The sequence below is a fragment of the Columba livia genome, chromosome 3 (assembly GCF_036013475.1).
Source record: "Columba livia isolate bColLiv1 breed racing homer chromosome 3, bColLiv1.pat.W.v2, whole genome shotgun sequence".
In the NCBI taxonomy this organism is placed as follows: domain Eukaryota; kingdom Metazoa; phylum Chordata; class Aves; order Columbiformes; family Columbidae; genus Columba; species Columba livia.
This window is the reverse complement of record NC_088604.1, coordinates 57,432,267-57,454,472: the sequence shown is the minus strand read 5'-3', so window position 1 is coordinate 57,454,472 and position 22,206 is coordinate 57,432,267. Positions and strand designations below refer to the sequence as shown.

Here is a 22,206-nt window from a genome sequence, read left to right as displayed (position 1 = left end):
AGTCTAATGTTATAGCTTTGCTGTGGAAATCAGGACTAGGCACAAGACTATGCTGTGGCACAGAACACCTAGTGCTGAACTTCTGTATCATCTTTGATTCTCTGGATTCTTAATGTAACCAAGCATTTTTTTCGAAGTAGAATTCAGGTGAAAACTTTGGTTTGGGAGGTTTGATGTTCTAGACGTGCAAATATAATACCAATGTAACTAAATTTGGTATGAGTGAAAACAACAGCAGAAACTTAAAACTTACCTGACACAGCAAAAATCCAAGAACTAAAGAAAGCTGAGAGGAATTATTACGTGTGGGAGATAAAGTACCTCTCCTTTTTTAATTTCCATTCCCTTTGAAAAAGCAGATCAAAGGGACAGAGTACAGAAAGCCAGTGAGGCCATTTTGGTTTTGTAAGGGTCATACTAATCTCTGCAGTGTCACTTTTAGCAACTGATGATTCATTAATTTAAGAAATATTTTTCAAGGGTTCTGGTTGATGGCTAACAGAAAAAAGCAAACACCCTCTAGATAGAAAGTTGGAAGGTAGAGAGCAAACTAGAACCTCTGTTTAAGGCTGTAAGGAGAACATAGAAAAAAATGTCAAAATGTCTGCCTTGTCTAATATGCATTTCTCCAAGAAATTCTTCAATTGACTTCCTTGTCTATTTAGTTGTTTGGGCTAAATGCTGCATCCATACATCCAGCCACCAGGCTTCTGAGTAGAAGAAGTTAACAGCATGGGCAGAGAACTTTCTGGTCTGTGCACCCAGATGGCTGGCAAATCCTAATATTCTTTCAAGAGCACAGGTGTACTGTTTGCTACTAAAGCACCTACTATAATGACACCAAAATATTAAAGTTCCCTATTTCTATTCTAAGGAATATCAATATTGTCCACATAAACAGACAGTTAATACACTAGCTCCAGACATGACATTACCTTTATTTTTCCAGTTAAACCACCAACAAACAACATGGCATTAGCGTCTACATCCAGAATGGTATATCCAGGTGGAGAAAGAGCGCTGAATGTGGCTGGCACAATGCTGGCTTTGGGGCCATCCAGAGCTCGCACTGATATTGTGCCATTTTTCCCAGTCCTAAAGATTTTAACAAAATAATTTAAGCATACATACTCAGTAGTTAAATCAAACATAGGAAAATACTATTTTTGATGGCATCTTTTAATAGAGGCTTGTATTACTGATTTATGCACCATTTTGATAAAAAGAAGTAGACTCTTATGCTTGTGTAAGTTAAAGATATGATCACAGAACCATTTTTTTCCTCACTTCAACATCCTTTTTGAACAAAATTCACTATACAGATGAAGTGGAACTTTCATTGACTAAAATAAAGAAGTTGCATTTTTAAGATTTATTGTGATGAAATTAGTGCTGAGTAATTGTTTCTTGACATAACAAATGATGCAGGCAAAATTCCAAATTAAGTTTCTGAATTTTGTAAGGTTTATTAGACTATATTTGAACTGAAAATGAATGATCATGTGATACAGTACTTCAGTTGGCTTTACTGTGATGCATAGAGTTTGTATTTTCTGCAGTGGAGCGCTCTGGTTGCTTATCAAACAGGCATAAACCCCATTATGTTTAAGGATGTTACCCCGTTTTCCTCTATGAACCATATCAAATATTGATAGTTACAACAACAATAAATGAATTTACCAGTTGTTAATAGTTTCTGCAGCAGTTTGTTTTGTACTCCTTAGGTTATATTAATGTAGCAGCTGGCATGGAAAGAGTTTGCTGATATTTTTACAATGGGAGGAACATAATGTGGAGAAGATGATTCTTCCTGGTCTTTCAGGTATACAGAAAGGTATTTCAAAGGAAACTTGAATAATTTTGAATATTTTGCAATAACTTGCTTAATATTACCTTTGCTTACAGCAGTATGGATCATAGCTTTCCATGGAAAGCTTACTACTGACCTAATGGAAGTAAACTGTAAGGCATTTATAGTCACACCATAACTTAGAGTTTCCTGCCAGACAGAGGGAGCGTGACGCAAACCCTGCCATGTGCAGATGAAGTATCTAGTATGTCCAGTAATGTGGTGGAGGAGTGGCTGGGAAGTGATGCAGGCAGAGGGAGATCACATACTGTGGGCTAAGGGATAACTTTGGAAATCGATTCTTCACCTCACTTTTAATAGGATGCTGGATTTCCCATGACCATTGTCATGTTAATTTGGAAAATCTTAACATGGATGCCTGGCCTTGCAAACCTAACTTGCACTGAAACACTCAGCATGGATATCACATGGAACTTTTATAACTTAACTGTTTGATATTTAATGCAGAAACACATTATTTTAAATAAAACTTTATTTTTCCATAAGAGTTTACCAAGAGTGTATATGTACCAAGAGTGTATACCAAACTGTATACAAGAGTGTATACAACTGTATACCAAGTTAAACTCCAAAAATTACTGAGTACGTGTTCTCAAGCTAGACAAAACAAACTTTTCTCAGAAAACAGACTTCATATCTATGCTTGTGACAAAGGTTTCTATGGAAAGGACAGAAGCCAATTAAACAGAGGTGATAAAATAACCAAAAAATTTCTAGATGAAAAGTTACATACTTGTCTTATGAAGATACAGTCAAGTCACAGCCAGAATGTGAAAAAAAAAAAAGGGAAAAAAAAGCACTTTGATTTTCTAAGGTCTTGAACTTTGCTCCATGCATGCAAAGATGTACAATTCCTTTTTGTGTAATTAGAAAAAAAGAAAAGATTCCTTCAGGTATTGAAGTAACAAGCAAACTGAAAGTTAAAAGCATACCTTTCAGGAAGAACTGTCGTTTCTGTGAAAGCTTTACTTGAAGAACTTACATTTAGAGCACAGCAAGACATTACTTAGGCTACTGAATAAGCTAAATCTGTACTTATAGAATTCCCGGATTTAGAAAGTTTACTGGACCAGGATTCTAGAGAGTGGAAAAATCCTATAAGACTATGCATTTTATATCTAAAAAACACTCTTTAGAAATTCATTTGGCTCAGAACCTATTACCTAATAATCAGAATGACACGACAGTTTTCTCATGAAATAACATAAAACTGGAAAAAAGCCAGTTCAATAATAATTAAAAAAATTCAATTGAAACACCTCAGTTTTGATTAATTTCTCCTGAACGGTGAAGCAGGGTTACAAAGTAATTTTGATGATTGCCAGCCAATGGAGTATACCTTTGTAGATCTGTGCCATCTTGCTTGCTTTGTAGTCAGGGATCTCAAGGATTTCTTTGTGAAAAATACATCTTTACAAAAAACCACTGGAGCTCTTTGATTACCCACCCATACCTTAATCTGGCAGCTCTGGAAACCACATGGAAGGGACCCTCAGTTTCCTCAGGAATATCCGAAGTGACTTCTGGGGTACACAAACATGTAGATGCTCCCAATCATTTTAACAATGTGGGCTAAAGCCATCCATGTTATTCTATTTTTTTTTTTTATTTTTTTTTTTTAATTTCCTTTTAATGACAATATCTTACCTTTTATTCCAAAATCAACTGAATGCCAAGCAGACAGATTTCTATGCAGGATAAATTCCAAATTTTTACCTTTTCTTTTTCAGATTTATTGGCATGAAGTCCTTTAAACAATAGAAGTTCTTAATGCAGTAATTGTTGAATGACTAACAGTTGCTAAAGATTTCTTTTTAAACCACTCAACCTTAATGCTCTCTGAAAGAAAGTCATTGGAACTTTCAATAATACAGTGCTGAAATCAAGATTCCAGTTTAAAAACATCCAAGTGCAATAATGCAGAAGTCACTGAACAGACTGACACTTTTTAGGATGTCTAATATGTCACAAATAGCACAGTTGTCTTTCTTCTTCAAACAGACTGAAATGCTAACAATGGAGTTTCTTCCATAAATAATTCTCTCTTATTTAGGGAGGACAATTGAGCCTGAAGAAAGAACTTGGCTAACTTGACAGCAAAAAGGCATTTTTACTCTGTGCATGACAAATCGTCAGGTTAGAAGATGTTGTTCTAGTGACAGTTCTGCAAAACTGGTGGATTATAGAAGATGTACCATCACCCTGTGGCTGATCCTCTGAAAAATTTACATAATGTCATGCATGCAGGCTTTGCTCTTCAGGAGATGCATGATATAATGGCGATGACTTTTGCAAGTCATCAACATTAGACTACAAAATACAGTGTAGAAATCTCTTCTCCTTGGCCCCTTAAGAGCACAGAAAATCTTCATTGGAAAGTATGGCTTAGATTTGGCACAGTAGTTTAAGACTGAATTCTCCCTGAACTGGGCTGGATGTGTCTACAGGGAACTTGTGACTCAAGAGTTCTTTGTCCTCAAAGGAAGGGCGCTTCTTAAACTCTGTCAATAGCAATTAAAACAATGGTAATACTTAAATCACACTTGGTTAAAATCAAAACTAATCAGGTCCTGCTCCTAATTAAGGCCTGCTGAAGTTGAGTGACATTGTTTCACTGATCTAGTGAGCCTCAAAAACATTCTATTGTCCATTTGACCGTTTCACAAAATTGACAGTTTGCATTTTGCAAATGTGCTTTAATTTTGTCACATACTGTTATGCCAGATTTTCCTTTGTTAATTGATATTTCAACTGCAGTTCTTAATGCCAATCATATTTGCCTCTGTAAGCAGGTAAGTAACTTTGTAAATGACATTTGTTAAGTTCTTGTACCATCAAATTATAGGAAATTCCTATAGGAATAAAGAATTTTTACTTCAGTTCCTTACAAAAAAAAAAAAATAAAATGTTTCCATGATAAACTCTGCATTTACAATAAAATGCAAAGTATTAGTACACTTCAAATAAAAAGGTGATGAAAGTTAAAATTGTCCCTGGAAAACTGATGCAGTAATTATCAATTTGGGCTTAACACACTGGAAATTTTGGCATAGTTATTAACTGAACTGATTTAACTGATCAGTTAAAAATCTCATCAGATTTTTCATATTTAGATTTCATTCAGTATGCTGGATGAACTTGAGAACCTTTTGGCCACATCTCCTCTTTTTAAGGCCCTTTGGAATCCTTGGTTAAGAACTGCTATCAATCTTTAAACCTGCTATATTATTATTACTGTGTGTCAATGTCTGTCACCACTGAAATCAATGGCAAAACTTGGCATGGTCAGAATTTCATCTTATGTCCTCATTCTAAGGGGGTGCCCTGCCCCAGCTGCCCCAGTGGCTCTGTCAGATTGCTAAAAAAAGTCTGTGTCTGGAACTGAGCAGACATTTAGAGAGAAAAAAAGGCGAGAGAACGAAACGAATAACACTCTCCAGCAGCTTATGAAGCGAATCAGAGGGGAGTTATTAAATAGACTAAAATGTTCAAAATGGAAGAATCTTCAGTAGCGTACAGGATTTACTAAGTCTGCTTTAACAATGCAAAATCAGTCCCAAGTTCTTCACCTTAATCCCACAAATCCAACTAATGTCTCTGCAATGTAATTCTCCTAAACACTGCTCTGTACTTCAGATTTGTGCAGCTGTAATTGTTCTAAATTGCTGATCCTGCAATTCATTCAAAACTAATAGCATGCACACCCTATATATCCAGAACAACCAGCTTAATAGGCAATGTGCTTTTGGAGGATGTGTGAATTTTTATACTGTGTCCTGGCTCCAGATTCTGCTGAAGCAGCTTTCTTGCAAATGAAAGTCTGGCATTACTGTGTCATGAAGCTATTTTAGTATGCATAACATGAGCTTGTGAAGATTTCAACAATTCATATTGCACCCCAATTTGTATTTTCCTAGCAATAAGGTTTCATTAATCCAGTTTCTGGAGACAGTGCCATAGTTTTATTTAATTCTCTGCGCTGAATGGTTGATTTCTGTGATTTCACTAAATTATTTAAACTGGATGCCATTTCCTCCTCTGAGAGCCATGGATAAAACCAGAATTGGAATGCTTTGTTTTCCTTTTTCTTTTCTAATTTTCTGACTATATTATTGCTTCTACGTTTAATACTATGTGAAATTAACTGTAGTGATGCAGGAGGAATTTCTCAGCTTCATATCGAATTGCAATACAGATGATGCTATCTAAATTACTAAGATTTGTTCAGAAGTAGAGGATAAATGATATGAGGGTATGTAATTCTTATGCTGTAACTACTACAACATATGCCATGTGTTTGCTATTTGAATGGAAAATATAAGCTTCAGGTAACAAATGTGAAATTTTAATATTAAAGTATCTATATTTCTCAAGTGCAAAAGCATTCAAAAACTGATCTCAAAGTGGAAATTATAATTTCAGTTTTTACCCTTGATTTTTCATAAACTGTGTATTTTTTAATATCTCCAGTTTGAAGAGATATTCTGTCTATGGAAATGGTGTTTTGAGTAAGAATCAAGATACTGGAGTATGGTAGACCATTGAAGTATTGTATCAAAACAAGAAATTCAGAAAAGGTGGTCCTCTTTGAAATTCAGGGAGAAAAGGATAGTAGTTATCTGTGTGAGTGCCAAAACCTGTGAGTGTTTTTAAAGGAAGCTAGTTGAAAAGAGAATCGATAGAGTGATAGGTAAACAAAAGAGAATATAAGCAGTCACAGATTGTTGATGCTGGAGGGGAAGTATGATGAAAATAAATTCTTGACACAGAACAATTCTTATTTCAACAGTAATTGTAGTGTATAGACTATTGGATGTAGGTTCAAAAGCTTTCATGAAACCAGACCAGAATTTCTCGCATTTATGAAAGAAGCTTTTTTTTTTAAAAAAGCCCATGTTTCAAACGTAGCAGACAGTGGATTAGTAGCAGAACTTGCTAAATTCAGCCTTTTTTTCTTTAGGAACCAAATCTTGCAAGTAAAACATATACTTGCCTAGAGGCTTCAATCCTGTACCAAAATCCATCATCAATGGTCAGATCTCGATAGTCCACTCGTCCAACACCAGATCCCACATCCCACAGGAAGCTCACCTTCCCTTTGCGCATCTCTATGGCCAAGAAGTCAGTCTACATGTAAAATATGAAAACAGAAACAATCTCATACTTTAATTAAAAGAAGTTTTCCAGAATCTTCACAATTTAGAAGGTCTAATGAGGCATCTGAAACACATATATGGACAGTAAAGTATCAACATAAAATCTCACAGTGATCTAAAATGAGATTCTCTTTTTCTTGCTTTTGTTGGTTCAAACAAAGAATCTTAAGCCAAAGATAGAGCTTTAACAGGTGCAAAATGATTAGCTACTTCAATCCCAACAGAAAACTCACAACTGACTCAAAAATTACCCTGATTGCACTGTGAATTTTAAAGCTCTAAGAATATGTACAAGTTCCCATTTCATATCTAGTTAAAATTAAAAAAATAAATATATATTTGCTGGTCTTATTTTAGAAGTCCCTACATTAATACCAAACACAGTACATGTCTAGATTATCTTAGGCCCACTACTACTGCTTTGAAGCCTCCAGGAGGAAAAAAAAGCACCTTTCTCATCCTCTATTTCTCAGTAGTCTGATTTGATTGAGCAACCCTGACAAGAAAAGCAGAAGACAGACTTACAAACTTGGCACTTCCAAGGTAAAAAAGCAGATTGTCAGCAACTACAGTCTTCACATTGACAATGATGGTGTTGTATGTTCCCTTCTTTATTTCTGGTCTGTACGTGCGAATACAATTGCCTCCAGAGGACACAGACACTTTGATCTTCAAAAAAAACACAGCAGAAAGAATTCAGTTTACTGCTTATTATTCCAGAAATAATTTTAGTTGCTTCCAAATAATGATAAGAATATCACACTTTTTTATTTCTTTGTTCTTTCCCATTTCTCTGTTATGGGTACCAGGGAGTTACTTGGATATGCACAAGAAGTAGAAATTGAATTTTCTTTCAGAGATTGTTTATTAAAAGGAAATAAAAGCTCTTTCTGGCATTCAGATTTGAAAGGACTTACTGTATGTTTTAGAAATAGCTAGAAGATATACTGGTCTAACACAAGCAGCAGTGGAATTCTAGCAGCAGAGATAGGCTCTAAGTAGCACGTGCAGCCAGGAAAATAAGCAGCACTCTGTAAGGGATCACAGCATATTGCTATCAGATAGGCAGGATGATCTATTTTTTTCCTTGTAATACCTTTGATTATGCCAATTTAAGATACCTTTTAAGACTTATTTTTAAACCAACAGTTGTGTCTATCACTGCTTTTACATTGCCCCTAATGGAGTTGGTATTCATAAGTTGGATTTTCACAGCTGAGTGACATATGCATTTGGATATGTGTGCTACTTTCCTCAGGCTCTGGGCATACATAAAAATAGTATACTGTTTGCCTTCATAATGTCAGCATAGACATAATGACAGTACAATTGTATTTCAATTCTAGCTGGACATGTTTTAGAGTAGGGGCACATAATGGTATCACCTTATGCTTAGGGCAAACTTAGTCAGAAAGGAGATCCATTATATGACCCAACTCACTATTTCCCTATCTCAGAAATGCTGAACAGCAGTTAAGTACTTCAAAGCCTTCAGACAGAAGATGAATGTAACAAAACCATATCACCACCATAGCCTGTTGTGGTTTAACCCGAGCTAGCAATACAACCACCATAGCTGCTCATTCACTCCCCCAAGACCCCCAACAGGGCAGAAAATCAAAAAGGAAGGGAGAAACTTGGATTGAGATAAACACAGTTTAATAAAATAACAAAATACTAATACACTACTAGCAAATATATATATACACAATAGAAATAAAATATACTCAAGGCAATTTCCCCATGAACTCCATCCACACTAAGCAACCAGTCCCAGGAAGTGATATCCCAGTCCTGAACAGCCGATCCAAAAGAGAGAAAAGAAAGGAAAAAGGCAGAAAAGCACAGAGGCCTCTGCAAAATGGTAAAAAGCTGAGTTGAATGTCCCAACCGAAACTCCCCTGGCTGCAACCCAGAGGGAGAGAGAGAAAGAGAGGAAAAAGCAGAAGGCCCAACTCTCCTTAAATATGAAGCATGATGCTAATGGGCTGGAATACTCTCATTGATCAGTCTGGATGTCAGTCAAGCTCTGCCCCATCTCTGCCCCCCTTCCTTGATTCCTCGCACCTGTGGGCGGAGTGCTCAGAACATCCTTGGCTCTCAGAAGAGCTATTAAAAACATTGAATCTGTGCTGGGGTGTTATTTCTTGTTCTCAAACTAAGTCCAAATAATGAGCGTGTTAGCTATGAAAAAGAAAGGTTTCTAATTGCACGAAGAAAATTAACCCATTGTCAGTGAAACCAGCACACCCGTCTTTCTATCGCAGGCAAATTTCATTGAGTATATGGAATACACTTCTTCCCCAGGATCCTATTTTTTGTAGATTCATTTTTTTTAACCAATTTTCAGGAGATCTTCTTAAGTACTGTCTTAAAGATTTTTTTTCCTTCACTGCACTAGGTCACATGCTGAATAACCTTGCTGTTAACCAGCTGATCCTCAAGTTTAGAGTACTACTGAGTCAGGGACATGGACTCCAAACCTATTAAATGGACTAGAAATACTTTCTTGACTCAAGTTCGAGTCCTCAGAACTGTTACTGAACAAAGAAAGTCAAGAATACAGGAAAAGAAAATACACTCAGCAATTTCAGTGAGTTTGAGATGGTGTCATTCTCAGGTAATGTAAGTTCTATGAAATGAAATCAGGGGCTTAATACCAGTGCTGAGGCAAAAAAATACATTTTCATTTTCATTTTCAGAAAAGATCAATGGTGTTGTGACTCTTCTGCTGTACTATCATTCACCATACTTCTTAAATAATAACATTTCTAGATACATTCCTACCTATGTTATCTATTTAACAAGGACAAGTTTTAAATGAAGAAACAAGATACAAAAGTGAAAAATATCAGAATACTCTCTTTTTATCTGAGAAATTATACTACATTATTTGCTTTCTTTACACATGTTTAGAGTTAGAAAGAATTAACCCTGCAGAAAAGAAATAGAAAAGTAGAAAATAAAAACCAATCAATACTCAAAAGGTCATCTTAGTGAGAAAGAAGGCTTACCGAATTGGCTTGCTTCCGAGCTTGGTTTATCAGCTCTTTTATCTGAGAAATATTTTTCCCTAAGTTATCCTGAAGTTCTTTGATTGGCTTGATTTTATCTAGCAGGCGATCTGCTTCCTTTTCTAGGGTTTTAATACTGGAATCTGCATCAGCAACTTCACAAGAAAGAACAAGGCAGAGTTTTAGAGAATAGTGTCAGAGAATAATTACACATTGCAATAATAAAATCCAAGAAAATTCTGCATACACAATAGGCAGGCGATTGTATATGCTACTAGGAGGTACACACAGACCGGGAAGCTACCTGAAGAATTTAAGAATATTTAGAATCAAGTTAAAGTAGCAACAGTAGCAAATGCAGGTATTAAAGAAGGATTTTGAAACAGCAACTATGCTTCAGCAGGTCAGGGTGATACTAATGGAAAACATTTCCTGTAGCAAAATACACTTATGAATGAAATATTTCCTTTTCTTTTTTTTTCTTAATTTTTTTTTTTTAACACTAATTTGAAGAAAAATGCTAGATTATTGAAAACGGGTTAGTTTTTATTACTAATTTCTGAAACAGGGTTAGAATTAACCTGAAGTTAATTCTTGAATTAACTATAATGGCCAAAACTAGAAAATGGCTTTATTCTGGTCACAAACTTAAAATTCTCTATGTGTACTGAAAGCAGATTAAAAACCAGTGGCAGTAAACTGGAGATATTTAATTTTTTCAGGTAAATTTAATAATTTCACAAGGATATATTTTCTCTATATTTAAGTTTCAAATGACTTTGTTGCCTCTAGACAAACAATGAGTGAACAATGCCCTCTCCTCGACAACTCATCAGCAGAGCTAAGGATGAGGGTATGGGTTTGTGTGAATGACATAGAAAGGGACAAACCTGCATTTACCAGAATAATGTATACTGAATGGCAGTAACAATAACAGTAACAATAATAATAATTATTATTATTATTAGATAAAGCATGAAGTTTGGATATCTAGTTTTTGAATAGTCACCCAGACACTGATACCAAACCTTCAAGATGCTTCTTAAGGTTTCACAGAAGTGAAACTAATTACCAAGTCAGTTTATTTTGGAGCCTTCAAAAAGAAACTATTTAACTTTTCAGTGAATGTGAAATGTAGAGCACCATGCAGAAGCTGTGGTGGTAAGCAGCAAATCATCATTTACTGGAAAAGGCACAATAAAAGCAGTAAGAAAGAAAACATACGTACTGATTTCTGTAGGCAAGATATGGAGTCAAAGAAGAGAAAAAGCAGAAGACAACATAAGACAATGTTTTGAAGATGTAAACACAAATGTAAAGTAAATTAAGGGAAAGGATTAGCCTAGAAAAAATTTATTACCGTCTCTATTTTGCACAGGTGTATAATGAGAACTCAGAGCCTGAATTTTGACACACATGACAGGCCATGTCTATTTTAGCATGTAGTTGTGAGTGTCATAATACACACTACATAGATTTGGAGTTGTCTACTCTGCATTTACTTTAATCTCATTCCATAATCTGAGTATCCATTAGCAGTTGGAGAACGGTAAAAATGTGCTTCTGAATAACATCTTCCAGTTAAATTTCATCTGACATGAAAGAGTTTGCAAGTGTTAATACCACCCACCCAGTGTGAACCAAATAATACTGACTGTGGAAAATCAAGAGATTAACTTCTACATTACTGCTTCTAATTTCAAATAAAATGCTAACGTACACATAGTCTTAGAATAATTGGTCTGGGACAGGTGGACTAGTCTAGACCCAGCAGTGCCAAGAAATGACTGCTTTTAAGCCACTTTTCAGCTGTTCATCACCACACTGCCACAAGTCATTACCTCATAGATCTGCTTGTTCCATAACCTGTTGTAATCTAACTGTGCTATTTCAGTCAATAACTACTTTTCATATTCTCTAAACTCCTATGGATCAGTCTGCCTGATGGGGATTACACCCTGGGCTCACACATGTATCTCAGTTGATGAGGGATCAGGAACTTGCAGTAGATGGGCAGTGACAAACAGCCACTGGGATTAACTTCCTTCACTGGTACAGCTACAATTTGAAGAGGATATTTATCCACAGAATGAGAATGACAGTGTCCTAAACCAAATGTGTTCAGGTGCCCCGCTTCATCAAGTTGATGACAATCTGGGGAGCCCAGGTTAGCTGTGTAATCAGTCCTTCAGTAATTTTGTAAAGACACTCTGGTTATGTTGTCAGCCCTGGCTGTATACTCCTATGCGTTATGTTCTAGTAATCTACCATAAAATGTGTTGTAATTTAGAATGAAATCTTATCCATCATAACCAAAGTGAAAATGCTAAAAAAATCTGTAACATTTGATAACAGAATTTACTGTAAAGAAAAAAAACAAAAAACAAAAAAACCCCAAACATACAAAAAAAATTCCTAAAATCTCCTTTTTCTCTTTCTTAAAGTGTTCTACCCAAAACAGTAATGTATTTGAAAGAAGTCATGCATTCTTCCCAGAACTGATTATCTGACTGACTGAAGACAGGGTTAGTATGTGGAATTTTGCTTGAATCAAGGGGTGAATTGTTGATTATTTGCTTCCCCTGCATGTTGGTCCTGATAACATTATTTTTTTCCAACTAATAGCATGAGTCCTTAAGATTTAAAATTATTTTTTATATAAGGTCCAGAAAATAGACGTAGAGAGATTCATTTAATCCCATCATACTGTAGTAATGCTATGTGAGTGAAATTTTGGAGTGCCTCTGTTTCATTTTGAGATGTGAAATTAAAACAACAAACTGAAAAAAAAAATCACCACCAAACAACCCAAAAAAGATCTTACTGGTTTTGACAGGATCTTTCACAACAGCATTTGTTTTTGCCATGTCGTCTGCAAGTTTACTGTAGTTGTTTCTCAAGCCCAGGAGATTCTGGTTGAGGTCTCTAATCTGGGCCAGGACATCATTTGCAGTATCGTTGGCTTCTCTTGCTTTGTCTTTGGCTGCCTGTACCTTTATAGCTGTATCTGTAGGTAGAAAACAATAATGAAATAATGGCCTAGAGTACAGAAGTTTCCTTCACACATCTTAAGAATAAAGTTGGGTCAAAATTCTATCATCCTAAATTGTGTTGTGTAGTTGCTTGAGTGCTCCTACTTCACATGTAGTATGACATTACTAATTGTAAGCATGGATTGCACAGTCTAGCCCTTTATGTCATTTTTTTTGACCTGAAATACACCTGAAGAAGAGAAGGTGCTCCAGCTCCATTTGTATGTAAAGGACAAATCATTTTTGTTAGGTAAATTTTTGTGCAATTTTGTTGTTGCTGTTGACTCACTGGTTAACCTCTGATCAAGTGTCAGATACAATATTTGATACTTATAATAGAAATAGGACTTTCAATATTCTGATGTATAGAGTACAGAAATCTAACTCTATGTGGTTCAGCTGAAACTGTGACAAATAATCTTGTGAATGGGAACACCAAGGGTTCATTGCCTGAATTAATCACATACATCCAAAGACATCCTTGGTAACCTTGAGCAAAACAATTAGTCTACTACTGTCCCACCTCTCTGCCTGCAAAATGGAAATGAATGTTCCATTTATGTGGTGAAAACATTCAAGCCTGGAACGTTTTTTATTCTGCTGTTGAAAATGATAAACCAGACAGCTGGGTATTCTAGTAGGTATTTATCCAAATCCTGTGTTAGTAAATTGTGTTGCTTTTAAACATGTCACGCAGGTGTCAAACAGCTCAGGTGCTGTTGCCATGCTGGGATTACATCACATGATGAGCCAGGAGCACAGGTTGTGCTGGGCAAGGGAGCTGGCCAAGTTTCCGAATTCCCACAAACGGGAGGAAGTGAGCAAGCAGTAAATGTCGTGGTAGATTCTCCAGCATGCAAGGGAACCTATGTGAACTCCCACTCTGCCACCACATTACCATGGAGTCAGGGGACTCACAGGAACCTGCTTTGCCACATGCTTTCTTTGAAACTGTTCATGGAGTAGCTTTCCCCTTGTGTTCTCCAAGGTATCCTCCTGTCCCTGAGTCACATGAGAATTTTGGAGTGCAGCTCAGAAGTTTAGTCACCTATGAAACAACCACTTTTCATACTGACTGGGGCTTCCTGTGGTAGTCTGTGAAGTCAACAGTTTGAGTTACAGTAGTTATGAAAGCACAGGAGGTTGTGTTTTCTTTCCATGTCTGACTAACAGATAGTTGATAAGAGCCAGTTTATAACAACATTGCGTGAAGCAGGTTGCACATTCCTATGACTGTGAAGACATGGGAAACATCGACATTTTCTCAATTTCAAGGGATCAACAGTATAGGTCCTTCTCCATCTGTGGAACATCTGATGCGAACAAGCCTGAAGACTGGAAAGCACATGATGCTTCCTAAGCCCATAGAGAATTGGTGGGTTTGTGCTGCATATTGGAGAGTTACATCAGCCTTTTACTTTCTTGAGTAAATATATATTATACCTGGGCTTTAAACAACCCCACCCTTACTTCTGAAGTTTTGGATGATAAGCCTCAAAAATACAATAGAACCTTGAAAATACAACTGAACCTTTAATAAATAATTATCATCATCAATACTGACAAGTGAAAGAACAGAGAGTTCTGATTGCCTTTTTCACTTCCTTATTTCATCATATCTAAGCATCTCTTTTTGAGGCCATTATTAAAGGTCATGCATCTTTCTGGTGAGTGAAAGTTGGTGATACTCTGTTACTTCTCTCTGTTAGTCACACAAATTTTATTTATTTTCAGCCACAGTTTAAATTATGCCTATCCCTGCACATGTGGGTCCTTGTCCTAAGGTGATCTACCCATCTATCCCATTTTGAATCTTTCTGCTTTTATTTGGATATTGGTATAACATGGAGACAAGAATTATTAGTTTAAGCTGCTCTCTGCTTTCTTGAAACCTTGAAGAACAAGATATATGACAGGGTCATTTTCTCTCCCACCCTCATTGTTTATTTCCCTGTTGGACAACTAATTCAATGCATTTTCTTATCCATGCCATTTATTTGCTCTGAATTTCATTCTTAATACACATCTACCTGTTTATATGAATGTCCTTGTCCCAAAAGTGAGCACTCTGTAACTCTAATCTGACAGGAGCTTATTACATTGCTAATGGTTGCATATTTCATATTTCTTGTTTCAGATTCAGTATTCTGTGTCCTAAGTTAACTGGCTTTAGAGGTCCACTGTGTTTGACTGAGACCTCTATCTGTGCACATTAAGAGAAACAGACATGTGGCCAAAACCAGGGAAGTGGTATGAGCACGACATATTAAAACGTTTTTTTGTGAATGCATGATTTCAAGGATCACCAAATCTAAACCAAAACTTTTCAGTGATCTGGAATCTTTAAGCCACAAAAATGTGCAAGATGAAAAGTAAATAGTTTTTCATTCCAAGTTTTCATTTGCAGTCTGAACTTTCCAGACCAACACAAATCAGAAAGAATATAGATTTTCTTTAGAGACTTTCCTTAAGGCATATCTTCAGTTTCTAAAGTGCTTCTTGGAGAGAAAAGTCATAGCAAATTACATGGCTAAAAAACTTTTTATTTTCTAAAACAAACATTCAGTTTATCACTGTTCATCACAATGTTGTAGCTCCCTGTCTCTCACTATCACAACACAGAGTAGCTAACATCCCAGAACTCTGGGATTTTAATGTGTATTACCAATTTTTTAGAAATCTTTTTGGCTATATAGAATTACAAGTGTGCATAGAATTTCAGAGTTCATTGAGGAAAACCTGTTCCAGTTCTAAGCAATTTACAGTCTAAAAAAGATATACACCACCAAACAGTGACTGGAAATGATACTGCAGCATAAAGCAATGAGAGTATGGTAGAAAGGTAAGACTAAACACAACAAATTTCATCCTGGGTTTTCTATAAAGTCAGTAAGTCTTTGTTCTTCTTGGGTTAAATTATACCAGTTAAATTACAATGGTTCATCAAACAGTAGTTTCATAAAAAGTCTTTTCACATTTAAAGAAAATATTATTTGTCTCAGATAGTATCATAATTTGGATATCTTAATTCTTTTATTTCTGAAACCTTTTGCAAACTGCAGTAGCACGGTACCTTTTACCGTGCCAAAATACAAACCGATACCAGGTATTAATTTTCAGTTCAATTTTCTCTCACATTGCTCATCTTTGTCTTACTACAGTGTCCAATGGTCAAAGTGGACACAGTGTGGACACAGGCAAAGACTAAACAGACAGATGTTAAGCGATGGAAAGTGAAACAGAAGAACAGGGATGAGTCAAGTGTTGCAGCACTTTTCCAGCTTACCATTAGGAATGGCTGACAGCTTTCCAAAGGTTTCATTCAGAGATCTCAGGAGAATGGAATTCTTCTCATCAGCATCTTTCAGCCTGTTACGCATGCTGTCCAGGTTATCCCCCTTTTCTATAAAAGTGCACATAGTACAGAAGTTTTAACTCTTTTTCTACCATCCTTTCTTTACACATAATTTAAAATGCATAAGATGTATTGTGTAAATAAGGAAGTCCAGTAAAAGTGTTTGTAGGGTTCACTGCTAATCTTTTTCTTGAAGTTTTCTACTTCCATGGTATCTAAATGCTCAAGTTCCTTGCATGGATGTATATTTATCAAGCATTTTCCTAAGGTGCACAGAGGAAAAAGAAAGACAATCACAGATGGTATGATTTATGCAAATTCACACAATGACCCACTGATAGATTCAAGTGTGATGTTTAGTCATAGCTTGATTCCTAGATTAAGCTGCTGGTGAAATTTTCTTCTTCAGGAGGGTGTCTGGGATGAATGAGTTGAAGATAGTGTGAAAGAGGCGAGATAGATTAGATCAGTTTAGTATTGCAATTAGACTGGCCAGAGCCCAATTCTCTTGGATTTTCTCAAAGATAACCAATGCTGACATAACATCTGAGGAAAACGCAAGATCACCCTAGCACTGATCATCAATATGAGAATATACTACCAACAAGTTATTATGAAATAAACATACTAAAATTTGGAGGAAAAAGCCCACCTAGTAGATAAATCCCAAAGCTAAGAATTTGTTCAAACTGAAGAACTAATACAAATCAAAGGCACAGGTGTGTCGTATTTGGTGCGTTACAGATGAAACTGATGTTATCCTTTACAAGTAGGTTCCCATTCTTCAGCAGGTCCTTTGAATACAAATGATGGGGTTTTTTGGAACAGTATTCAGCATAGCAATAATTTTTCAAACTCTCAAAAGTGAGATTCAAGCTAAGCTTTATGACTATTTGAACAGACATTATTTCAAAATTTAGAAATAAAGTTTGGCTGAGAAAATGCCAGTTAATGCTTAAACTACTGTCTTACAGGGCATTTTTCGTTATTTCTTAATATCAGTACGGAACTCTTCGGAACAGACAGCTGGTGATTTTTTACCTTTCAGGCATGCCCATCACTGTGCTTGATAGCATGGGAAAGGAGATAACTTCTAGAAACAGAGCTCAGGATACAAAGTATGACTGTGACCTCAGATATAGAGCAGGTTATTGAAAATAAACACTTATTTCTTGGGTACTTATCCAAGTAGATATTAAGACAGGAAAAAAGACTGGAGATTAGGTTTCTTGGTGGATTATAGTCCCATACTTGTCAAAAGCAAAAAGCATATCTCTTTTTATTAAGGGACAACATTTAGATGTATCTGGTACTCCAGCAACTCCAACAGCATCAGGGCTGTAACCCTTTGGTGAGAGAATAAACAGAATAATGGATTAAAATGAAGGATTGTGGGTCATGTTCCACAAATTCTAAAATGTAAGGCTTCTAAAACTAGATGTGCAAAAAGCAATTTGTAATGAGAAAACAAATCAAACAGGATGTATATTACCTTCAAGAAATCATTAACTAAATTTTCCAAGACTACAGCATGACTGAAATAGTGGTAGAATTTAAATGAGCATCATACTTTTGTTGTAAGATGCTTTGAAATGTCATTCAGGGAGAAATCTATTTGCTTTAGTTAAATTAGAGCAACACAGGACTGCAGGAGTGCCTGGAAGTGAGCCTTCATTCCTGCAAATTGCCCTGCAGAGGAACAGGACATTTGTGTGAACTGTAGGAGGCACAGCTAACAGTTAGGAAGACTCATATAGACTATAAAATTTTACTTCTCAAAGACACCTTTATTGTTAAATGACAGATTTTGTCTCCACTGATGAATGAGGTTACTGGTAATGTGATGTTGTTAAATTAGGCTGAACTCAGGAGATCCTGGTCTTAAATGCCCTGAGACTTTATCTGAGTTAATTTCTTGTTAAGCAGTAGTATCAACAAAACTGTTTTAATCTCCTTCATTTAATTCTGAAATTATGGTCTGCCTGATATTTCCTTGGTGTTTCTGGTAGCCTTTGGAATGTTAGTGTTTATGAAGTTTGAATTTTGGAGATATTTGATTCATTTCCAGTAGTAGTGTACTAACTTTGTTCCATAATCTTCAGTTATATCTTTTTTCTCCTCTTTACACTGCCAGATCCAACATTATGGTAATCATCACCTGGTTATTTTTCTGATGAATCATGATTCCAGACTTCTGTTTTCAGCTTTGTAACCACAGCAGCAACTGATTGCCTTATTAAAATAAGGCAAGTTTCCCTAGAACTCCTGACACTGAATACTGAGACTTCACCTGTTTATGTTTTTTTTTTTTTCTTTTAATCCCTCAAATTAATTTTAACTCTGCTTTTTAAAATATTACAATAATAAAGCCACAAGTAAGTGCTGCAAGGGAGAGTCTTACACAAAGACGTGAGGAGATACTAAGGCCTATGTCAGCTTTTCAAGGAAATTGTTCATTTTGTGAAGTGACATTAATGTGAAGTTACATTTTGAAGTAACTTCCCATCCTGTAACCCAGGTGGTGTCTTCACAAACCACTGAGCTAATTTCATGTATGAATTGCTGGCTGAACTGACTTCACTTCAGCTTTTCCCCATCCTTTACTTATTAGCATTTATGAAAAATGCTGGAGATATGATCTGAAGGCCTGAGATCCTCCAGTTCATCATAGAGGCTTGACAAAATACAAGCAGTTACAATCTAAGTTGCTCCAAACTACAGAGCTTCTCTGACTTGGAAGAGGTTAGTGCATCTGCACTGAAAGATGTCAGGCACTGTCAATCCACATCGAAGTGTAGGCTGAGGAGTATCCTGACAAATTTCCCTCAGTCCTGTTTCCACTTGATTAGCTCTGCCTGGAGATGGCATAGGATGCCAACCAACGCACTGTTTATTGTTCAAATCAACGAAACAATTCATGTATCACTGAAACTAAACTTTAAAGAGTAACCAGGATCCTGAAGGACTTTGGAGGTATGGGCCTTTAGGTTTTTTGGCTTGGTCAACGTGAATGAAGATTTTCAGTTTCCATTTCCATGGTTAAACACAGCATTACAGAACTAAGCATCATCCCTTTTTCCTCTAAGTGAATAAACTAAAATAAGTCAAATGGAAATAATCCCTACACTCATATGTTTCATTAAGAATTCACTTAAGAACTTAGGTAACTACAATTTATGTGCAGTGATCTATTTTTACAAGAGACAAGTATTTAGAAGTGTCTGTAGATCTGTGGCACTGGGTAATTACTGATGATGTGCAACCACTGCAGTGCTAGTGGAAACAGACCTCTGCTGGTAGTATGACCAAATGCAGTTTTCCGTGTGAAACTGCCTGTAGGGCTATGCTACCCAACACATATGTCCACATGAGAATAAAGGTGGAAATCAATCTAGGAACAATAAATACAGGTGTTTTTATTGACTGGATACTGACAAATGAACTGGCAGTCACGCTCAACCCTTTCCGTTATCTGCTTTGCTTCTGCCAAACAGCATTCTTGCTTCACCCAGTCTCATCCCATAAAGAGGAAGATGGGTCACAAGCTATATATATATTTTTTTTTTCCCCTAAAACAAGCAAGACTTAGAAACTGGCATTAAGAAGAAACAGGGGAAAGAGATAAAACTAGAGCCATGCAGCTAATGGTGGTTAACTTTTTATAAAGACTACATTCAGCACTGGCTGCAGTTTTTGTATGTATATTATGTTGGTCATCAAACTAATGCAACAATTTGCTGATTGCGATATGTCAGGTCAGCAAAAATACAAAGCAGAGGAGAATACACAAACAACGGATTTAGCTGTGCCTATCATCTGGAAAATATTTTAGCTAAAAATATGCACATGTTGGCAGACAAGACAAGTCCCCCACAAGTTGTCAATTCTTAAGCAAAAGAAATGACATGAGCTAAATTTCAGTAGCCACTTGACAGCAGTCTCCAACTGAATATGAGTTTATACATCTTATTTTCTATTTTCATTGATCAGCTTTGACAAAGACTGTATGTATTCCCAAAACTGCACTGAGGTATTTTTTTTAAAACAGGAAATTTTAAATTATAAGGAAGAAAAGTCGCTGCTGGCAAACTGAAAACCCCTGAAGGCACAGAGAGAATGAAGCTGGCAGGCAGCAGCATCCACTCATTTGTAGCCAAAATTTCAGAACTCCCTCCTAGCCAGAGCACTACACACTGATTTTGCTTCTCCCACCAGGCTTCTTCCTTCTAACTTCTAACCCCACAAAGAGAGAAATTACTATATCACTATTTTAATAGCTTCTGTCAGAAGCTTTGCTTTGTAAGGACTGTTTCAGCAGTTTTTGGTGGTAATATAAAACATTTCCATGATTAACAGCCATTTTATAACTAGGGTAATTGGCCACAAATCAGGGGAATTTCATAATGTCTCAAGAAATAACTCCCACCTCCATCACAGCCCTGCCTAAATTTCTGGAGTGTATATTAGTTGAGGGGTTTACAGGTCTTCATTACTTTAACTAATGTACTACCTGTAGTGCAGACTGACAAATTTTAAACTAATGATTACTTCTGCATACCAGATCTTTATAGAGTACCCATCATCTATCCTGCACTTCCAGTCAAGATTCTGAACAGGGTGGCTTTGTAAGAATCTAAAGAAAATAATGTTTTATTACTTTTACACTTGATTCTTACTTTCTATCCTAGAAACACCCAAGCAACTAAAGAGGATTATGCTCATAATACTAGTAATTTCACCCCTTTGGAGCAAAGAGGGGTGGGGAAAAAAGAAATTGGTCATTGCGCTTTATTCATCTGCATTCTGGGCACAATGTTAACTGTTCTCTGTGGGTCACACTGTGGAGCATGGCCACGTTTTATCAGATGCAAAAAGGCATACTGTGAAAAGTTCAGAATGTTTGTCTGTATGAAGCATTTTAGGTCTGAGATGTATCAGAGAGCATTAGGAAAGCTCCATCTCATTACCCTTCAGTATGGGGCAAGAACACAGACAAAGGTCTAATATGTGCTTTTTAAGCACCGCTCCCTGCTTGCATTAAGCTTCTTTTATGAATCTTTAGAGCGTTTAGACCTCTACTGCTGAATTATGAAACTGTGATCAATTCAGCTTCTCATTGGTGCAAAATGGAAGCATAACATACTTTTTACAAAAATCTCTGAAGTATTGAGGTTGTAATACATCTTTTCTTAGGGTTAAATTGGGCAGTCTTGTGGGCACATGGAATTGACACATATCCAAGTACAGACACTATTCTATTTGTCTTTGAAAACAGGGCCCTGTGCTCCCTGGAATACATGATTACTCTGTGATAGCTGCCTGGGGAGCACACAAAGCTGCAGACTCCACTCTGTGGCGTTTGGTCTGCTCAGAGGAAGGGAAAAGACAGCACCACCATTTTAGCATTTCTGAGCCACCAGCCATGGCAAACTTCAGTAGTTTTCATGCCAGAAAGTGGCACTAGCAGCAACTCTATGCATTTTACTTCAGCCATGCTACTTAAATTGCCCACCGGACTCCCCTCGTCGTTTTGTCATACTCTGTAACATATTTACTGAAACATGCCACTCCAGCCCTAAATCTGTACTGAATCTAGCAGTAAAGTCACAATAAAGAGCACCCTAATATAAATCAAAGATTTACAAGTAACTGCAGACACAGTTTTTTCTCAGAGCTGCTATAAGAAAATAATAATGTTTTAAACTTCTAGCATATGACAGTGAAATGTAATTAATGACCTTATGAAATGTTATGCTTTATGACCTTATTAAACATTGTG

At 36.4% G+C, this 22,206-nt stretch overlaps 1 protein-coding gene across 11 annotated transcripts in view; it reads right to left on the bottom strand.

The window, feature by feature from the left end:
• The window catches only part of LAMA2 (laminin subunit alpha 2), a 356,006-nt gene that overhangs the window by 39,048 nt on the left and 294,752 nt on the right, over positions 1–22,206 (bottom strand). For all 11 annotated transcript variants that reach the window (XM_065056885.1, XM_065056887.1, XM_065056893.1 and 8 more), the window contains 6 exons: positions 16,359–16,475; positions 12,865–13,047; positions 10,041–10,195; positions 7,552–7,695; positions 6,864–6,997; positions 936–1,095 (listed from right to left, as the gene is read on the bottom strand). In XM_065056885.1, coding sequence (XP_064912957.1) covers positions 936–1,095; positions 6,864–6,997; positions 7,552–7,695; positions 10,041–10,195; positions 12,865–13,047; positions 16,359–16,475 — 893 coding nt within the window. The remainder of the gene's footprint in view (positions 1–935; positions 1,096–6,863; positions 6,998–7,551; positions 7,696–10,040; positions 10,196–12,864; positions 13,048–16,358; positions 16,476–22,206) is intronic.